The sequence below is a fragment of the Tauraco erythrolophus genome, chromosome Z (genome assembly GCF_009769465.1).
Source record: "Tauraco erythrolophus isolate bTauEry1 chromosome Z, bTauEry1.pri, whole genome shotgun sequence".
Taxonomy (NCBI): Eukaryota; Metazoa; Chordata; class Aves; order Musophagiformes; family Musophagidae; genus Tauraco; species Tauraco erythrolophus.
Genome location: NC_141496.1, coordinates 70444038 through 70463946, shown reverse-complemented (window position 1 = coordinate 70463946; position 19909 = coordinate 70444038). Strand labels below are relative to the sequence as shown.

Below are 19909 nucleotides of genomic sequence, written 5' to 3'. Positions count from 1 at the left end.
TAGAGGGAAGAAGGATGAAGTCAGTCTCGTTCATTACAGTTAGGAGCTGCTGTTCAAAGAAGATACGTCAATAAAATCGATTAATGTCAATAAAATTTTTGCTATAATGAAACTGTGAACCTATAATTTATAATAAATTGGCTTAATTTCAAGTGATTGGGGAAGGTTATGTTTTGGAATAGAATTATTTCAGTGGAGAAATTTCAAATTTACTCATATCTCTGTACAAATTAGACACAAATCTTTCTTCCAGTCTTTAGGTGGTTCACAATGTTATCACAAAAGGACTGAGAGGCAAACAGGCAAGTTGCAAGGTGCAAGTATTAGATTTAGTTAGTTTCCTCATCTCTTAACATTCCTCTCACTCATCTTGGGTTTGGGGTTTTTTGGTTTGGTTTGGTTTTTTTTGGCTGGCTGGCATTAATCTTGTAGATTTCTTGGCGGTTTCAAAGTGCAAGGGGAAGGAAAGGAAAAGATAATGGCAAAAGAAAGTGAGGGCATGCATTCAGCATATCTTGGGCGATTTATGAAGGTCGAGAGTGCATAATGTAACATTGTAGTAACAATGATAGCTTGTGATAATAAGACAGAGGCAGAGGATTTAGCCAAGAGTGGTTATTGGGCGTACATAAAAAGTGAAAAAACATGTAGACTTCAAAATCTGTAAGCGTTCAACTTTTGGTAGGAAGTTGCTTCCCTGGAATTGAAACCCCTATTTAAAGTTTATGGTCATTTTCTACATAATTTTTTTTTTTTTTTTCCCATGTGGGTAAACTGTACATGTTATTGTTGGTTTGAACAGAGAACAGTGGGCAATAAGTTGCTGATGGGGTAAGCTAGAGAAGGACACAGTATAGGTTGGTGAAAGTTAAATATAACTTGAATAATGGTATATTAATTTCCTTATGTTCCTGATGGCTCAACATAAAACATATTTTTGTAAGTTAGGGGACATGCTGTCTTTTCCAGGTTGGGTGACCATCTCTGCCTATAAAGAGGCAGTGATATGTAGGCATTACAAAGTACTTGTCCCTCAGCGGGGATATTGTAGCAAAAGAATTCCTGGGAGATTAGAAGGGTTTGGAGGTTAAATTATCCGAAAACTGGTAAGTGGAAGGGGAGGGGAAAAAAAACCTGAAAGAGAGAGTGCTTAATATAAAGGATATGTTGTTTTTGTTGTACAAACACCATCACTTTAATTCCATTTCTAAGATATATTTCAAAATTAAAAGAAAATCTTTAACCTGAAACACCTGCGTGATATCAGAATACCAATAAGGAATGAGAAAGCAGTGGGGAGTGGGGGAGCTTGGGAGCTTACCGTAACTTCCACTTGTGTAACATTCAGTTTTTCATTTTCATGACATACCAGTTCAACCTACCTGATGTTTTCAACTTGTCTTTCCGCTACTTGGCTAGGATTCCCTCAACTTAAGAAAATATAAACCACTTGCTCCCCTAAATTGTTGCTTACTAAATTTACAAGCTCAGTGTCAAAGTGGTTGTTTACTAATGTGGAATCATGCTGCTACTCACTTTGTAAGTTAAGGAGGAAGGTTTAAAAATGTTTTCCATTTGCCATTTTCTTTTATGTTGTGATGTTTTTTTACAGATTACCAATGGAACACTAGATGTAAAAAAGTTGATGAAAACTTGGATTCTGCATAAAGGATTTCCTTTAGTCACTGTTGTCCGAAAGGGAAAGATTGTTTCTGTACAACAAGAGAAATTTTTGTATCGTGTGGAACCAGAAAATTGGACATCAGATGCAAGGTTACTACCTTCTTAGTACTTTTTATCCATTAAAATCTACCTGCAGATATCTCTCTTGTATCTTGTACATCTTTCTCACTTGTATTCAGAGTTTATAGTATTTTCTTTGAAGGCAGGTAGTAAAAGAGAATTTGGCGCAGAAGTTCACACATGTAGTATCTGCCTGAAGATTTGTGTCTATTTCCACCCAAGCAACTGGTGAAAAATCTGTGGCATCGTTTGTAAGCTGAGTGTCTTATTTGCATCCTTACCTGAAGTTTTTAAGCTTGAGATGATAAGCTGTGGTAACTAGTAGAATGAACTATTAAAGTTTTTTAATACCAAAAGACAGACCTCACAGGTAAAGGTTTTTTTTAATTTCAGAAAGTTTTGTGTGGTTAATGAGAAGCTGTAGAAAAGCAGGTTGCAGAAATTTGTGGAAGTTACAGATGCATATGTCTTACTTTAGAGCCTCTGCTCCTTCCTGTCAAAATTCAGTGTACATCTTTCTTTGGTAGAGGAAAGTAGAGAAGCTAGAATTAAAGCTTTCATTTAAAAAGCATTCAATTTTAATATGGCACTAATGCGTGACAGCAAATGTCTGAATACATAAGAGAGACAATATCCTTGATACCAAAAAAGTAAAAGGAATGACATATTCAAATGCTGAAGAAGCAAAGATGTGGCAGTTGCTAATTGTAAAAATGAATTTACTACAAATGTATCTTGTGTTATGAACCTTACTGTATTTTATAACAAACCAAAACATTTAGGTTTGAACCCTTTTGAGATTTTGATGGTTTTATTCAGTTGTTTAAAGTCTTAACAGGAACTGAGTCCTTTGCATCATCTTGCAGAATCAGGCCTGTGAAAGGAATTTGTCTCTTGAAATGTTGGAAGTTACAGGGCATTGTTTTATTTTTGTTATGGGGAGGACGGAAGGTGATGTGTGACTGACAGGTAAGGGAAGAAGGGAAACATTCTTAGGCTTAATTATTCTTCTGTTTCTGGTTGATGTCGATTTGGGGAGTGCACAAAAAGCTTTTGAAGAAAAGCACTCTTTATGAATCATACCCAGAAAGGATCTCTTGTTATAATGTTCCCTTCTGAGGGGAACAGAGGGTCCAATATGCTGGACAGACTCTCCTCTTAAGAAAGTCTGCTGTCTCCCTCAGGTTGGGGTTAAGGACATCACTAGGAAACTTCCTAGCATGGTACTGTCGGACTATTACCTGTTACTGCTCTTGCATGTGGGTGGCAATGAAGTTGCAACATAGTCCAAGGGTGATTAAAAGAGACTTCAGGGCCTTGGGACAGACTCTTTTTTCCTCTCTCCTTCCGTTGGAAGAAGCAGACACACCCAGTCCATTAATACATGGCTCTGTGGCTGGTGTTACCACCACAATTTTGGGTTTTTCAATAATGAGATGGCCTATGCAGAACCAGGCTTGCTGGTGTCAGATGGGATTCACCTTTATTAAAGGGGGAAGAGTTAGCAGGGCTCATGGACAGAGCTTTAAACTGGACTTGAAGGGGGTGGAGGATAATATTAGGCTTGCCTGTGACAAGCTGTGAGATGACATGCTAAGGTTAGAGGGACAGGGTGCTAAGGTCCTCATCCTATTGCTCTGAGACATGCTCGCTACTAAAGAGCACACTTGAAGTCTTACGGAGATGAGCCAGGGGCTCCTGAGGTAATGGGAGCCAACAGGGAAACACCAGTGAAATATCTCAAATGAATTAAGAGGTGTTCCTCTAAGAAGTTAACACGGCCAACAGTGCAGCTGAAGTGCCTCTACACCAATGCACACAGCAGGGGCAACAAACAGGAGGACATGGAAGTCACCATGCTGCTAGAAAGCTACGACCTAGTTGCCATTTCTGAAACTTGATGGGATGAATCCCATGACTGGAGTGCAGCTATCGATGGCTACAGGCTGTTCAGAAGGGACAGGCGAGTAAGGAGGAGTGAAGGCGTTGCCCTCTACATCAAGAAACGGATATAGGGTGAAGAGCTGTCTCTGAAGAATAGCCACAAGTAGGTTGAAAGCTTATGGGTAAAAGTTAGAAACCAAGGCAACAAAGGGAACCTTGTGGTTGGTGTTTACTACAGGCCACCTGATCAAGGGAAGCCTATTGACTCAGCCTTCTTACTTTAGCTATGGAAGGCATTGCGCTCGCAGTCCTGCTTGGGGATTTCAGCTACCCTGACATCTGCTGGAAAAGTAGCACAGCGAGCTGTAGGCAATCCAGGAGACTCCTGCAGTGCATCGGAGATAACTTCTTCAACCAGGTAATAGACAGCCCTACTAAAGTGTGTGCAATACTGGACCTGATGGTCATCAACACAAGTGAGCTCATCAGTGATGTTAAGACCAAAGGCAACCTGGGCTGCAGCAGCCATGCATTGGTAGATTTCACAGTCCTGAGGAATATGGGTCAGGCAAAGAGTAGAGTCAGGACCCTGAATTTTAAGAAAGCAAACTTCCAACTGTTCAAGCAATTAGTCAGTCGGACCACCTGGGAAGCTGTCTTCAGGGACAAGGGAGAACAGAGCTGGCAGATCTTTAAGGATGCTTTCCATAAAGCACAAGAACTCTCGATCCCCCATGCACAAGAAATCAGGTGAAGAAGGCAAGATACTGGCATGATTGAGTCAAACTAAAGGTCAAGAAGGAAATGCACAAGCAGTGGAAGCAGCGACAAGTATGCTGGGAAGAGTATAGAGATGCTGCCCAGTTTTGTAGGGATGAGATCAGGAAGGCCAAGGTGTGGATGGAGCTGAACTTGACAAGGGATGCAAAGAATAATAGAAGGGCTTCTACAGACATGTCAGCCAGAAAAGAAAGCTCAAAGAAAGTGTACCCCGCAGTGAGCAAACTGGTAACAGTGGACAAGGAGAAATCTGAGGTACTCAGCAACTTTTTTGCCTCAGCCGTCACTGGCAGTCTCTCTTCCCACACCTATCAAGTGGATGGACCTCAAGGCAGGGACTGGGGAAGCAAAGTCCCTCCCACTGTAAGAGAAGATCAATTTTGTGACCACCTATTGAGATGTGTCCCAAAGTCCTGAGGGAACTGGCTGATGTAATTGCTGAGCCACTCTCCATGATATTTGAAAAGTCATGGCAGTCAGGCAAAGTCCCCACTGACTGGAAAGAGGGACTCATTGAACTTACTTTTTAAAAGGGTAGAAAGGAGGACCCTGAGAACTGCTGACCTGTCAGCCTCACCTCTGTGCTTGGGAAGATCATGGAACAGATCCTCCTAGAAGCTATGCTAAGGCACATGGAGAACAGGGAGGTGATTTGAGACAGCCAGCATATCTTCACCAAGGGTAAGTCGTGCCTGACCAACCTAGTGACCTTCTGCAACAGAGTGACTACATCAGTGGACAAAGGAAGACCTACTGATGTCTTCTATCTGGACGTCTGCAAGGCCTTTGAACATGGTCCTCCACAGCATCCTTCTTTATAAATTGTCAATGAATGGATTTGATGGATATTTGAGGGATGAGGAATTGGTTGGATGGTAGCATCCAGAGGGTAGTGGTCCAGATGGAGATTGGTGACAAGTAGTGTTCCTCGGAGGTCTGTGTTGAAACCAGTAGTGTTTAATATCGTCATCAATGACATATACAGTGGGATGAACTGCACCCTCAGCAAGTTTAGGGACAATACCAAGCTGATTGGTGCGGTTCACACACCTGAGGGATGGGACACCATTCAGAGGCACCTGAACAAGCTCAAGAATTGGGCCTGTGTGAACCTCACGACATTCAACAAGGCCAAGTGCAAGGTTGTGCACCTAGGTCAAGACAATCCCTGGTATCAATACAAGCTGTGGGATCAAGGAATTTAGAGCAGCCCTGTGGAGAAGGACTTGAGGTGTTGGTGGATGAAAAGCTGGACATGACCCAGCAATGTGCACTCATAGCCCAGAAACCCAACTGTATCCTGAGCTGCATCCAGAAAAGCATAGGCAGCAGGTCGAAGGTGATTCTGCCCCTCTACTCTGCTCTGGTGAGACCCCACCTGAAGTACTGCATCCAGCTCTGGAGTCCTCAGCACAGGAAAGACGTGGACCTTTTGGAGTGGATCCAGAGGAGGGACACTAAAAGGATCAGAGGGATGGAACATCTCTCCTATGAGGAAAGGCTGAGAGAGTTGGGGTTGTACTACCTGGAGAGCAGAAAGCTCTGGGGAGACCTTATTGCAGCCTTTCAGTACTTAAAGGAAAAATGGAGACAAACTTCTTAGCAGAGCCTGTAGTGATAGGACAAGGGGTAATGGTTTTAAACTAAAAGAGGGTAGATTCAGACTAGGTATAAGGAAGAAATTTTTCACAATGAGGGTGGTGAGACACTGTAACAGGTTGCCTAAAGAGGTGGTGGATGCCCCATCCCTGGAAACATTCAAGGTCAGGTTGGACCTGGCTCTAAGCAGCCTGTTCAGTTCAAGATGTCCCTGCTTATTGCAGGGGGCTTGGACTAGATGACCTTTAAGTCCCTTCCAACTCAAACTATTCTATGATTCTGGGAAATTTACCCACTTCTCAACATGGTGGGAGTAAAAAAATAATTGCTGTATATGCTGTACATGTATTCTCTTACCATGTTGTGATTATATGAGTGAGATTTATACTTTATTATTTTACATAGCATGCAGTGGTTCTAATACTCCTAGTATATTAAAATACTTAAATTAAAAAAACAACAACAACAAAATAAACCCTTCAAGACAAATAATATGTGTATGATATGTCACTAAACATTTGCTTTCCTTTGCAGTTATCTGTGGCATATTCCTCTCACCTACATAACTAGTAGCTGCAACCTTACCCATTGTATTAATGCATATTTGCTGGACCAAAAGTCAGGTATGTGACTCAAAACTTCGGTAGCAAGTTACTGGAATGTTATAGATTAATGGTCTTTCTGAGCATACGCTTGCATAAAATGTGAAGATGAAGGCATATGTAGCATGAAATAATTACAGAGATCTGGACCCAAGTGCTTCTGGTGATGTCATCGTTAGAGATGTGGTTCCCTATAGCATCATTACGTGTACAAGTAGATGGCAAGAACTGGGGCAGCAGCAGAGATTTGGAATTTGTAAAAGCCTGTACTCTCTTCATCCCAATGCATGCACAAAATCTCTCAAACTGCATGTCCTTTAGAGAGTGAATAATGGGAGAGTTGCTCTGTCAATGTACTGAAATGCAAGGAAGTCACTTTCAGTGAAATATTATCTATTTTCTTTAACGGTGTAAGAAAATATTGCATCTGAAACTGTTGTAATTTGGCCAGGACAGCAACTAAGTGCCATAAAGCCACTCACTTATCTTTCCCCAGCCCTGGGGAAGGGAGAAGAGAATTAATGGGGAAAAGGGAAGGAAACTCATGGGTTGAGAGAAGAATAATTTAACATATAAGAAAAATATATATTTATTTATATATATATATATATGTTTGGTATACTGATAATAATATATACAAAGCAGTGATGCACAGTGTAATTTTCACCACCTGGTGACAAATGCCTGTCCCGTCCCGGCAAACGATTTTAAAACAGATAAGTCCTGACACTGCAATCCTGGACGAGCAAGAGGCATGAAAATAGTGCAAGAGAGAGATAGCACTCCGAGAGTCCGAGAGTGAGAACCCCAGAAGAGCAAAAGCGCTTCCTTTCAGCCAACCATCATCTATCAACCACCCATTTGCTGAGCATGATGTTGCACGATGTGAAATACTTCTTTGGCCAATTTGGCCCTCAATCCTAAATCTAAGCTCAAATCGTAAGGGGAGTTGTGAACGCTTTGTCCTGGCTATTCTCCCCCCTCAGCCTGTTGTGCTCCTGCACACTGGCAAGAAGATGGAAAGCTGAAAAGTCCTTGAGGTCTCAGTGCCAACTATAAACATCAGTGCGCGATCAACATTCTTCTCATAGCCAGTCCCAGACTAAAACCAAAACGCAGAGCTCTTCTAGGTGTTAAAAAGAAAAAACAACTCTGTCCCAGCTGAAACCAGGACAGGAGCAGATCAAGTTTTCAAGAATGCTGTTGTATAACTTGAAACCCTTAGATCTTTTCGCATAAACTTCTGCTTTTGCTGCAGTGACTAGTTTGAATCCGAAATTGCTAGTCTATGGGATTTTTTTAATTCAGCCCTGTTTCTTTCCTTACCAAGTGAATAGTAACTATACACTTTTAAGTAGTATTGTGCTAAAATCACTTTGGCTATCTCTATTCACTAACATGAATAGGTTTTCGCATTTTATTGAAGCTGCTCTGACTCATTGTCTTATGTCTGCTGATGTATTTTCTTCTCTCTCATTAAAGTTACTATTCAGTGCACAAAAATAGAAATTCTCTTTAATTCATAAACCTATCCTGCACCTCTACTTTTTGAAATAAAATTATGCAAAGTTAAAATCAAATTCTTAGAGCTGATCTTGACGTTTTTACTGTTTACTGATTTTTGCAAACTGCCAGCCCCCTAAAATGACTTTAGAAGTACTATAATTAAAGTAAATGATTCTAGTTTATGTAATTCTGACATTAGTTTCACAAAGTGTTCAAGTTATTCCTGGCCTTTTTCATTTGAGAAAAATGTATTATAAATTATCAGAATGGAAAAACAAAGTTGTTTAATTGAATGTGTTTTTGACCTTACTAGAACTAATAGGCAAGTAACCTGGTTTCATCGTTTTTGTTTCACCTTAAATGGTCCTGTTGGTGGTCGTCTTATGTTCATCATAGTAATTTTTCGCTCACTGTAGAAACGTGGATGTGGAGGATATGAGAGTAGGAGAGATGTACAAAAGAGTTTGAGGTAAAATATTTACTAAATTTCAAAGTCATTGTAGGTGCTATTCAAATTGACATTTTTGTCAGTAGTTATAGAATCAACTGAAATGAAGAACTTTTTCCCAAAGCCTCTCTTCTTGTATCTAGTTGACTTTGAAACTAGAGTGTGGCCTTTCGTCTACTTAATGCCTTCTCTATTTCCCTATACAAAGTGTGTAACTGCTCCTTATGTAAATATGAAAGTGAGCAGAGAAAAGACAGGGTTATTTGAAAGGAGGACTGAAGGAGAAAAATTACTACACTAAGTAATTAACTGCAAGGTGCAACTCAGGGCAGACTGTGATACTGTTCATTCAATCATACTGTTCATTCAATCAGATGTTGGAATTCTGGAGGCTTCTCATGGAGCCTTTGTACTAGCCATTCCTTCTTCATAGTAGAGGCAACTAGTGGGTGGAAAAGGATTTATTGACTCTCTGGAACCAATCTACTTGATAGATTTGGATTTGAGAGAACAGTTGCTAAATATTTGTCTCTGCTGATGATTGTCTGTCCATTAGCTGTCATTGAACTTCCAGAAGAGGTGGAATGGATAAAATTCAATGTTGACATGAATGGCTATTACATAGTACACTATGCTGAAGACTGGAAAACACTGATTGATCTATTGAAAAAAAATCATACTGCTTTGAGTCCTAAAGACAGAGCCAATTTGATCAACAATATCTTCAACCTTGCAGGGTAAGACTTCTATATTGGAAAACGTAGTTAATATGTGTTTGAAGTTTTTTTCAAGTCAAAGAAGATCAGACTTACATTCTAGAGAAGACTGCTTCAGAGACGTTTTAATTCAGTCTTCTGTTCACCATCCACTGATATTTCTTTTCGGTTATTTCACTGATGCTTCTGTATTGGTGTTAGATGTTATCTCCCTCTTCTTTATAAAGAATCTATTTACTTGCATCATAAAAAGCTACATGATTGCTTCAATTTCTGGAAGACACTGTTTTCTTTAATATCTGGTTATTTCTTTAATAATCTGCCTAGCTGATTATTTTCCTGTACTCTGTCAATGAGTGCTCCATTTTAGTAAGCTATTTGCCTCTCAAATTTTTGCCAGTCATTCTGGACGACCTCTTTGACAGCTGTTTCCTGTATCTGAGTACCTTAATTCATTATAAGTATTTTCAGACATCATTGTCACACATCCTTACCTATTTTCATTTTTGTTAATTGAAGACATGTTAGTGGCCATTGTTGCTTTATTGCTGTCTTACTAATGTTATAATATAAAAATCTCTACATCTAAAATGTTTCTTATGTTACTTCCTCTATTCACCTATCCCTCTGTTAATGTAGTGGAGAGCATCAGTTCTGATCTTGTTTAAGGGAGTGCTTTTGTTTTGGAAGCCATTTTAATGTTTGTGTTCATTGACCTATAGTCTAGGAAAAGAGTCTCTGGAAAAGGCCTTTGAGCTGATTGATTACCTTAAAAAAGAGAACAGCACTGCACCACTCACTCAAGCTTTGTTTCAGCTGAGTCTTATATATAGCCTTTTAGAAAAAAAAGGTGAACAACAACTGGCAGCACGAGTAATGGTATGTCTTAGTTTTCTGTAAATTAAAATTTGAAATGATTAGCTGTTGTGTTATTTATAGTTACATTATCTTTTTAACTGTTGACTGTTGAACGTATTCAGTAATCTCACTAAGGTGGATGGAGATTCTAGGTAGTTACCTAGTTGCCAGTCTTGCCTGCTTTTGTTAAGTAGTAATGATCTCTTACTGGAACGCTGAATTTTTTGAACCAACTTTCCTGCCTTCCCCCGCAAAGCTTTGTAGGGAGTGTAATGTAGTGGGAACACAATGGTTGCTGGAGATTTGCTATAGTGGCTATGAAGGTCGATGTAGTACAGATATTTAATTAAACAGAATCCACAGCATACTTCAAGTGCAGAAAAGTTATTTCCAAAATTATTAGTGGCTGGAAATCATAGATCTAATTGCTTTTTACAGAGGTAGTGGAAAAAAACAGAACTATTTTCTGTAAAAATAGGAATATATGAGTGGTTGTTATTGTCCCATTCCAGCTATGTGATAGATTAACATGATACAGTGCTACAGCAATGACACCAACATCATAGCCTCAGTTCTTGCTGAGGAAATGTCTCTCATTTCTCTGTTTACCTTCTTATTAAGGAAACTTATAAGAAACAAGAAAACACTACTGTAATAATTTTCCTTATTTAGTATTTACTCAAAGATTGTACAGATCAGCTATGATAAACAGCCCAAGTTACGGTTTGCAATGCAGCGTCTGTGAGGTTGTGTTTAAGGTCAAGCGTTCCAGCTGAGATGTGGTAGCTGGTCAGGCACCTAGCTGTGGTTTTGGCAAGCTACAAAACTACAGATGTGAAGGGTTCAGACTATAGATAAAGGTTGGTTGATCTGTTTATGCTAAACTAAAGTGTATTAACTATCACTTGATGGAGTTAAAAGCATTTAAACATATGGGAGTTGTAGTTAGTTGAGATAGTAAGCTTACTACATACAAGTCTGAACTGTAGCTCTAAGAGTAGTCTTCAGTTTCCATATGCAATTTAAGATGCAGACTTGCCCATCTTTCAGATCTGTGTGATATCCGATATTTATTGATAGAGATGAGGTAGAGTATACGTAAATTGGAATAGGTAGATGAAAACTACTGTGCTTAACTTTAACAGTTCTAAAACTTAACCTTTTTTTAAAAAAAATAATTTTATGTGTAGACAAAAGAATTAGCTACTGCTATTAATTTTTCCTCCTTTAGCATAGAATAGAGCACCTGCTTGGAGATAAAATTGATCAACAGCGTTGGACAGATGATGGGACCCTGTCTGAACGAGAGCTGCGGTCAAGTCTGCTGGGTTTTGCCTGCACTCATAATATGAGAAACTGTAGAACAACTGCCACTGAGATGTTTGAGAAATGGATGAAATCTAATGGAACAATAAGGTACCACAGAAACTGGGCTTCTACTTTTTTTACCTACCTATTTTCTTGTTACGTTACCATAGAATCATAGAATGGTTAGGGTTGGAAGGGACCTCAAAGATCATCTATTCCAACCCCCCTGCCATGGGCAGGAACACCCTCCACTACACCAGGTTGCCCAAAGCCTCATCCAGCCTGGCCTTGAACACCTTCAGGGATGGGGCATCTACAACTTCTCTGGGCAACCTGTTCCAGTGCCTCACCACCCTAAGAGTGAAAAATCTCTTCCTTATATCCAATCTAAATATACCCTCTTTCAGTTTAAATCCATTGCCCCTTGTCCTGTTACTACACACCCCTGTAAAAAGTCCCTCTCCAGCTTTCCTGTAGGCCCCCTTTAAGTACTGGAAGGCTGCGATAAGATCACCGCGGAGCCTTCTCTTCTCCAGGCTGAACAGCCCCAACTCTCTCAGCCTGTCTTCATAGCAGAGGTGTTCCAGCCCTTGGATCATCTTCATGGCCCTCCTCTGGACTCATTCCAGCAGCTCCATGTCCTTCTTGTGTTGGGGACTCCAGAGCTGAAGGCAGTGTTCCAGGTGAGGTCTCACAAGAGCAGAGTAGAGGGGCAGAATCACCTGCTTCGACCTGCTGGCCACGCTTCTTTTGATGCAGCTCAGGATACAGTTGGCTTTCTGGGCTGCCAGCGCACATTGCCGGCTCATGTCGAGCTTCTCATCCACCAGCACTCCCAAGTCCTTTTCCTCTGTGCTGCTCTGTCGTGGTTTTTGGACTGAGGGTCGAGACAATAACAGAGAGGGAGCACCCACCAACCATGGTCTCGGGCAAAACATGACTCAGGCTTTCGCTTACAAAACAAAACAATTTATTAACAGTTACTTAACAGGAGACAAGGGAACGAAACCGGTTACTTGAGAGGAGAAAAGAGAAGACAAGGCCAGATCTTAAAACAACACCCTCCCCACCCCCTATTTTCTTTCCTTCCTGGCTCTATCTCCCCCCCCGGCGGCATAGGGGGACAGGGAATGGGGGAGTGCAGGTCAGTTCATCCTTGTTGTTCACTGCCGCTCCTTTCTTAAAGGAGGAGGAGTCTTTACACCATTTTTCCCTTGCTTCGGTGGGTCCCCTACTCACGAAGAAAAAGTCCCCAAACTTTTCCAAAGTAAGTCCTGCGCGCAGGATTGCAAATCCTTCCCCATGGATCACACCAGTTTGGGCTTTACCAGTCTCGGCCTCTTAGGGAGCTGCTGCCACTCGCGTCGGCGTGGGTCGTCCCACGGTCTCCAGATGCCTCCACGACCTCGTCGTGCATTCCATGCCCCATTATCAACAGTACCTGGTCGCGCATCCCCTGCTCCACGACCTCTCCTGGGCTCAGGCATCTCCTTCCCCACGTGGGTTTCTCCACAGGCCACGAGTGGGTCGCTGCTCCGCCGAGTACACCCTGGCTGCAGGGGGGCCGCCTGCCATCTCATACCGATTGCAAGGGAAGCCTCAGCTCCAGCACACCTCCTCCTGCTCCATCTTTGCTGACCCGGTCGTTGTGGTTGTCTTCTCTTAGATATTAATCCTCTCTAGGGGAGCTCGGCCCGGCAGACACCCCGGGAGCGGGGTGCTTCCCGAGCCCCCCATGCGGCTCCCCCGGCGCCATCTTGAGCACATGGCGCCGGCCCGGGCCCGGGCAGTCGCCCGGCCGGGAGCCAGGAGCTAGGGCAGCGCCCTCCTGCTCTCTCCTCGCTCCTGAGCAAAAAGCCCCTTCCCGCCCCTTTGTCCCAACTTAAATAGGGCAATTCGCAGAGGCGCCAATTTGGCTCAACCTCCCCCCGGGGGGGATGGGACTCAGATCTGGTGGCACAGGGAGCAAATCCCCTCCCCTGCCACCAGAACACCCCCCCACACATCAAACTATCACATGCTCTCAATCCATTCTCCACCCAGCCTGTACTTGTGCTTGGGATTGCCCCGACCCACGTGCAGGACCTTGCACTTGGTCTTGTTGAAGTTCAGTAGGTTCTCACAGGCCCATCTCTCCAGCCTGTCAAGGTCCCTCTATATGGCATCCCTTCCCTCCAGCTTGTTCACAAAAACACACAGCTTGGTGTTCATCAGCAAACTTGCTGAGGGTGCACTCGATCCCACTGTCCATGTTGCTGACAAAAAAGTTAAACAGCACCAGCCCCAGTACTGACCCCTGAGGAACACCACTTGTCACTGGCCCTCACTTGGACATCGAGGTCTTGACTGCAACTCTTTGAGTGCAACCATCCAGCCAATTCCTTATCCATTGAGTGGTCCATCCCTCAAATCCATGTCTCTCCAGTTTAGAGACAAGGATATCGTGTGGGAAAGTATCAAATGCTTTGGACAAGTCCAGATAGACGATGTCAGTTGCTCTTCCCTTATCCATCAATGCTGTAACCTCATCATAGAAGGCCACCAAATTAGTCAGGCAGAATTTGCCCTTAGTGAAGCCATGTTGGCTGTCACCAATCACCTCCTTGTTTTCTATGTGCCTTAGCATAGTCGCCAGGAGGATCTGCCCCATGATCTTGGTGGGCGTGGAGGTGAGACTGACTGGCCTGTAGTTCCCTGGGTCTTCCTTTTTTCCTTATGCGGGCTATATTTTCCCTTTACCAGTCAGTGGGAACTTCACCAGACTGCCATGACTTCTCAGATATGATGGATAATGGTTTAGCAACTTCATCTGTCAGTTCTCTCAGGACCCACGGATGCACCTCATCAGGTCCCATGGATTTGTGCACCTTCAGGTTCTTTAGATGGTCTCGAATCTGATGTTCTCCTACAGTGGGTGGTTCTTCATTCTCCCAGTCCCTGCCTTTGCCTTCTGTGACTTGGACTGTGCAGCTGGAGCTCTTGCCAGTGAAGACTGAGGCAAAGAAGTCAGTGAGTACCTCAGCCTTCTCCATATCCTGGTTAGCCAGGTCCCCCGTTTCCTTCTGGAGAGGGCCTATGTTTTCCCTAGATCTCTTTTTATCACTGACATATCTATAGAAGTTTTTCTTGTTGCCCTTAATGTCCCTGGCCAGTTTTAGCTCTATTCAGGGCTTTAGCTTTGCTAACCTGATCTCTGGTTGCTCAGACAATTTCTCTTTATTCTTCCCAGACTACCTGTCCTTGCTTCCATCCTCTGTAGGCTTCCTTTTTGTGTCCTCGTTGGTCCAAGAGCTCCTTGTTCATCCATGCAGGCCTCCTGCCTGTAGGTGTTCCTGCCTGATTTTCTCTTTGTTGGGATTCACCGCTCTTGAGCTTGGAGGAGGCGATCCTTGAATATTATCCAGCTCTCTTGGGCCGCTCTTCCCTCCAGGCTTCGTCTCATTGTACTCTACCAAGGAGATCCCTGAAGAGGCCAAAGCCTGCTCTCCTGAAATCCAGAGTAGTGAGCTTGCTGTGCACCCTCCTTGCTTTCCTAAGAATCTTGAATTCCACCATTTCATGATCACTGCAGCCAAGGCTACACTTGAGCGTCATGTTCCCCACCAGCCCTTCTTTGTTGATTAGAACAAGGTCCAGCAAAGCACCTCACCTCATTGGTTCCTCTATCACTTGGAGAAGGAAGTTACCATCAATCCATTCCAGGAACCTCCTTGATTCCCTATTCTCTGCTGTGTTGTCCCTCCAACTGATGTTGGGGTGGCTGAAGTCCCCTGTGAAGACCAGCGTCATGAACATGAGGCAGCTCCTATCTGTCTGTAGAAGGCCTCATCCACTCAGTCCTCCTGGTCAGGTGGTCTGTAGCAGTCTCCCACTACTCTGTCCCTGCCCTCCCTTTAATCCTAACCCATAAGCTCTCAGTCGGCTCTTCATCCGTTCCCAGGTGCAGCTCCATGCACTCCAGCTGGTCTTTGACATAGAGGGCAACCCCTCCTCCTCTTCTCCCCTGCCTGTCCTTCCTAAAGAGCCTGTACCCTTCTATTCTGACACTCCAGTCATAGGATTCATCCCACCACGTCTCCGTGACGCCGATAAGATCATATCCCAACAGCCACGCACACACACTTGTAACTCCTCTTGCTTATTCCCCATGCTGCGTGCATTGGCATAAAGCCATTTAAGTTGGGCCCTAGATGAATCTGATTTCCAACAACAACTGAATATTTATAAAGGAATTCATTCTGTCTTTTACTGTTCCTCATGCAGAAGTAATTGCTGTTTTACGATTAAAAGCAGTGCTGTCCTGGAATTTAAGACTTCCTCTGCACTCTCATTAAGTGTGACTGCAAAACCAGCCATGAATTCCTTTGATCTGCATTTCCTAAACTGGATGCTCAAGGAGTACTTAGTAGCAATGTGAAAGCATAGATTATGATCTTGCAGAATTCATTCTGCTCTGGATTCTTGTACATTTTGAGCCATAGAATATCTCTCAGATTTTTGTATAATTTTCTGTGCTTTCATGTGACTAATATGATTTGCTTTTTCCCAGTGACTTAAAGGATTAGGCTGGCATGAATTTGGTCTAGCAAACTTACAATTGCTACAAAATTAGTTTGCTCAAAAAAGAGGCATCTCTTTCTAGATAATCTTTTCATTTTGTGACTTTTCTTCCTTCTTTTCTCAGATGAACATTTTTATGTCCCCTTTTTCATTTGTTGTTTTTTTTTTGTTGTGGTTTTGCTGTTGGTTTTGTTTTTTCCTGTAGTCTGCCTAGTGATGTTATGAAAGCCATATTTACAGCTGGAGCGAAATCTAGTGATGGCTGGGAATTCCTCCTAAAGATGTACAGCTCTTCAGTTTCTGAAGCAGAGAAAAGCAAAATGATTGAAGCCTTGGCCAGCACAGAAGATGTTAGAAAGCTGATCTGGTATGAAGGAGGCAAAAAGTTGTGTGGGCTTTTTTTGGTTTGGGTTTTGTTTTTTCTTTTTTTTTCTTTCTTTCTTTGTTTGGGTGAAAATTTTGACCTTACGCTATGCTCCAAACCTCTCTAGAGACAAAATCTAAGTACTTCATGGAGGATACCAAGGTTGTCCTGCTAGGTGATTCTTGTTACAGCTTTCCTCTCTTAACTTTTCGATGTATTAGGTGTTCTTTTAGAAGTTGTTATAATTTACTTTCTAACAACAATGAAAATTCAGGTACCTGGTTTGTAGCTAAGGTCAGTCTGATGCTTGAAAACTAAAGCTAAATAAGCACAGTGGTTATAAAATGGAGCATCGTTGTGTTCCAGATGCTAGGAGTTGCTTGTGGTTTGATCTGTATTTTCCACCTAATTCAAGAGTATCTGGAGAATCGTGTGAAGATATGAATAGATGTTTTCTCCTGTCCCTCTTCATATGCTTTCTCTTTTAGGTTGATGCAGAACAGCCTTGAAGGAGAACTCATCAGGGCACAGGAGCTTTCACATATCATAGCAACTGTTAGCCAGACTTTGCCTGGATATTTGCTGGCCTGGGACTTTGTCAAAGAGAACTGGGAAAAGCTTACACGAAAGTAAGGCTCTTGGTGTAGCTGAAACTTCATACTCACAGTGACAAAAGCATGTATTTGTTTCTTTGAAGAGCAAGATAATAAATAATTAGATTCGTGTAAGAAGATTTGTATTAAAATTGGAAACTTTGAAGTCTCACCAATAGTTGATGGGACTTTGGAGCCTTCTAGAGCCTCATAGTAATTCTAAAAAATCTTGATCTGAATTTCTGTTAAAAGGATGCTGTGCCTAAGATGATTGGTGCAGATGCAGGATATTTATGTGGATCAAATGCATTCAAAAGCAGACCGAGGGAATTCATTCAACATTTATTTTTTCTGTCTTTCTACACTTTTACAGCAATCCTGAAACCAAATAACCAAAAATCCCACTTGCTTTAGAAATACGTGTTCTCCTTAACTGGCCTTGATGGGTAACCAACTGAAGAGCTGCCCTACAAGTCTTCAAAAAACTGACAGTACGCGGAAAACTGTATTTCTAAATCCTAATTTTAATTTGGAACACTTTCACATTGCCAAAAAAGCTTCTCCTGGATGAAAATTTTTGCTCTAGCAAGCTTTTAATAACTAATATTACAAAATTTCTTTGCTTGAAATGAAATCTGATTACAAAATCAAGAGCTGTAGAGTTTTAGAACACAAACTACAAATACAGGTCTTGTTATTCATTGTATGATGTCCTCAGTTCTTTAGTATTTGAGCTGTGATAAAAGTTTGAAAATTTTCCATGTCTTTCACCCGGAAGTTCAATTTTTAGAGGGATTAGGGAACTAGAGGCTGGAACTTCTAAGACTTTGTATCTTTTTTGAAAAATGAGATATGTAAACCTGAATATAAGTGCTTGTAATGATTTCCAGCTCCTAAACCAAAAATAGTAGAAATAAAAATATTCAGTATATTCAGTACATATACTGAACCTGCAGCTTAAAGTGGCTTCTGGTTAAAAATAACTTCTTTGTTTGTATTTCAGGTTTCACCTAGGCTCATATACCATCCAGAATATCATTAGTTGGTCAACTTCTCAGTTTGCAACAAAGGCACATCTACTTGAGGTTGGTGGCCTAAATTACCAGAAAGGGCTGTTTTCCAGTGCCAATGCTGTTTTCATTTAATTGAGGGATGAGGAAAACACATGTTATTTCTGTCCTTGAAGCCCTTTTGCAAGGATGTACAGCTATTACTTTCCCCATTTCACACATGAGAAATATACGCATGTGTTAAAGATTACATACTGAGTCTGTGGCAGAGTGACACATAGAGTTGAACCCAGTTTTCTGTTTATACTACTGTTTTATTTTCGTATTCACTGGAACACACTGTCTGCCAATATAGTGACTTGGTCTAGACAGAATTTTGGTCTTGATTTTGTAAACAAGCTATGCTTTCAGCATCTCTAGAATGTGATGGATCACCTTAAAAATTGCTTTATGTTATTTTTGTTGTCAGCAATACCGGAGAGCTATTGTAGAGGTTAAGTTAATAGCCATTAGAAATCTCTATTGTCTTCCCAAACAAGGCCTTGAAGTTAACGTGTCAAGAGTGGTTCATGGTTTAGTCTAATGTTTTCATTCAGATAATTTGGTAGAGATACTTGTTTATGGTTTGATCTACAGTATTTTAAGTGTTAGCATTGACAGCTATAAAGATGACTGAGTGTGGAGGTCATTCCAGAGTGCTGAAGAGGGTTGCTTGCAACAATCAGTTCTTTATTACAGAACAAGATTGCCTTTCCAGAACTCTGAATGGTCTGTGATTGCTCTGTGATGAATGTGATAAATGAATGACTGTTTATTGATGAAATAATTTATTAAAACCAAATGAATTATTACTGCAGTTCCCATGAAAAATGCTTTCCTTGCATTTTGGAAACTCCTTTGAGAGGTTTACTTACTGCAAATATACAAATGATTCTCAGAAAAGGATTTTCTGCAACATACATGTAGCCTTTGCTTCTGAACCTAGTTGTGTGGCCAGTGTTGATTTAAATTGAAATTTTCTTTTTTCTCCTCTTTCTCTTGCTGTGCAGGTAAAGTCATTTTTTGAGTCAAAATCGGAGGAGAGTTCTCAACTGCGTTGCGTAAAAGAGGCAATTGACACTATTCAGCTCAATATCCAGTGGATGGAGAGGAACTTAGCAAAGCTACAAGAACTGCTGTAGTGTGCATAATGCTGTGGTATGTCAGCCAGTTAGGTGGTCTGTGGGCGGTTGCTGTGTGTCTTTTGCAAAAGCCAGGGTGAAACCAGGTGTCCCTGCAACATTGTTTGCACTATTAAGGAGTCTAGATAGCTCAGGGCATGTCTCAGATAAATGTTTATTTTCCTTGGAGCATTTATGAGCAAGATGTAAGTATTTATTCTAAAACTGTTTTTATCTATAGACCAAACATCTGTACAAATGATTAAATATAATTTTGTATTTGAAACATACACCCTTTCCTTGGGAGTTGTGTTGTAGTTTCTTAGTAGTGGGTTAATGTTGACAGTTAAGGTCAGAAAGAAAGAAAGAGTTACCATGAACGGTTACTTCTTTGCAGACTGCTGGTTGAGCAGTAGATTTCTCAGCGCAGAACTGTAGGTGGTTTTCACATTGGTAGTTATAGAAGCTGTTGTGAAAAAAAATCATACTTCAAATAAGTAAGTAGTAGTGGATCTTATAAAGTACAACTGTTTGAGGTGAAATAAATAAGGTTCCAATTTGATTTAAGTTTGGATTTTTTATTTTCACAATACTCTTTAGGAATGATATTAAAAAAATAAGAATATTGTCTCATGCTAGTAGTATGCACTTTGATGTATAAAGTGGCTGGGTAGTAGTATTGGAAATAAAACAAACCATATAGAAAACCTAAATGTTTTAGAGATGGGATTTCCAGAAATGCTGATGTGACTTTGGAGCTTTTACTCTGAATTTATTA

General features: G+C 41.4%; 1 protein-coding gene across 2 annotated transcripts in view; it reads left to right on the top strand.

The window, feature by feature from the left end:
* Nucleotides 1-19594, top strand: part of LNPEP (leucyl and cystinyl aminopeptidase) — a 76073-nt gene extending 56479 nt beyond the window's left edge. Inside the window, exons 10-18 of one of the 2 annotated variants that reach the window (XM_086628985.1) lie at nucleotides 1613-1773; nucleotides 6541-6629; nucleotides 9119-9299; nucleotides 10001-10157; nucleotides 11368-11552; nucleotides 16210-16371; nucleotides 16857-16997; nucleotides 17965-18046; nucleotides 19021-19594. In XM_086628985.1, coding sequence (XP_086485111.1) covers nucleotides 1613-1773; nucleotides 6541-6629; nucleotides 9119-9299; nucleotides 10001-10157; nucleotides 11368-11552; nucleotides 16210-16371; nucleotides 16857-16997; nucleotides 17965-18046; nucleotides 19021-19152 — 1290 coding nt within the window. In that variant the 3' untranslated portion in view covers nucleotides 19153-19594. Of the gene's footprint in view, nucleotides 1-1612; nucleotides 1774-6540; nucleotides 6630-9118; nucleotides 9300-10000; nucleotides 10158-11367; nucleotides 11553-16209; nucleotides 16372-16856; nucleotides 16998-17964; nucleotides 18047-19020 lie in introns of those variants that run through there. The other variant, XM_086628986.1, reaches the window with a different exon arrangement.
* The last annotated feature ends 315 nt before the right edge of the window (nucleotides 19595-19909 follow it).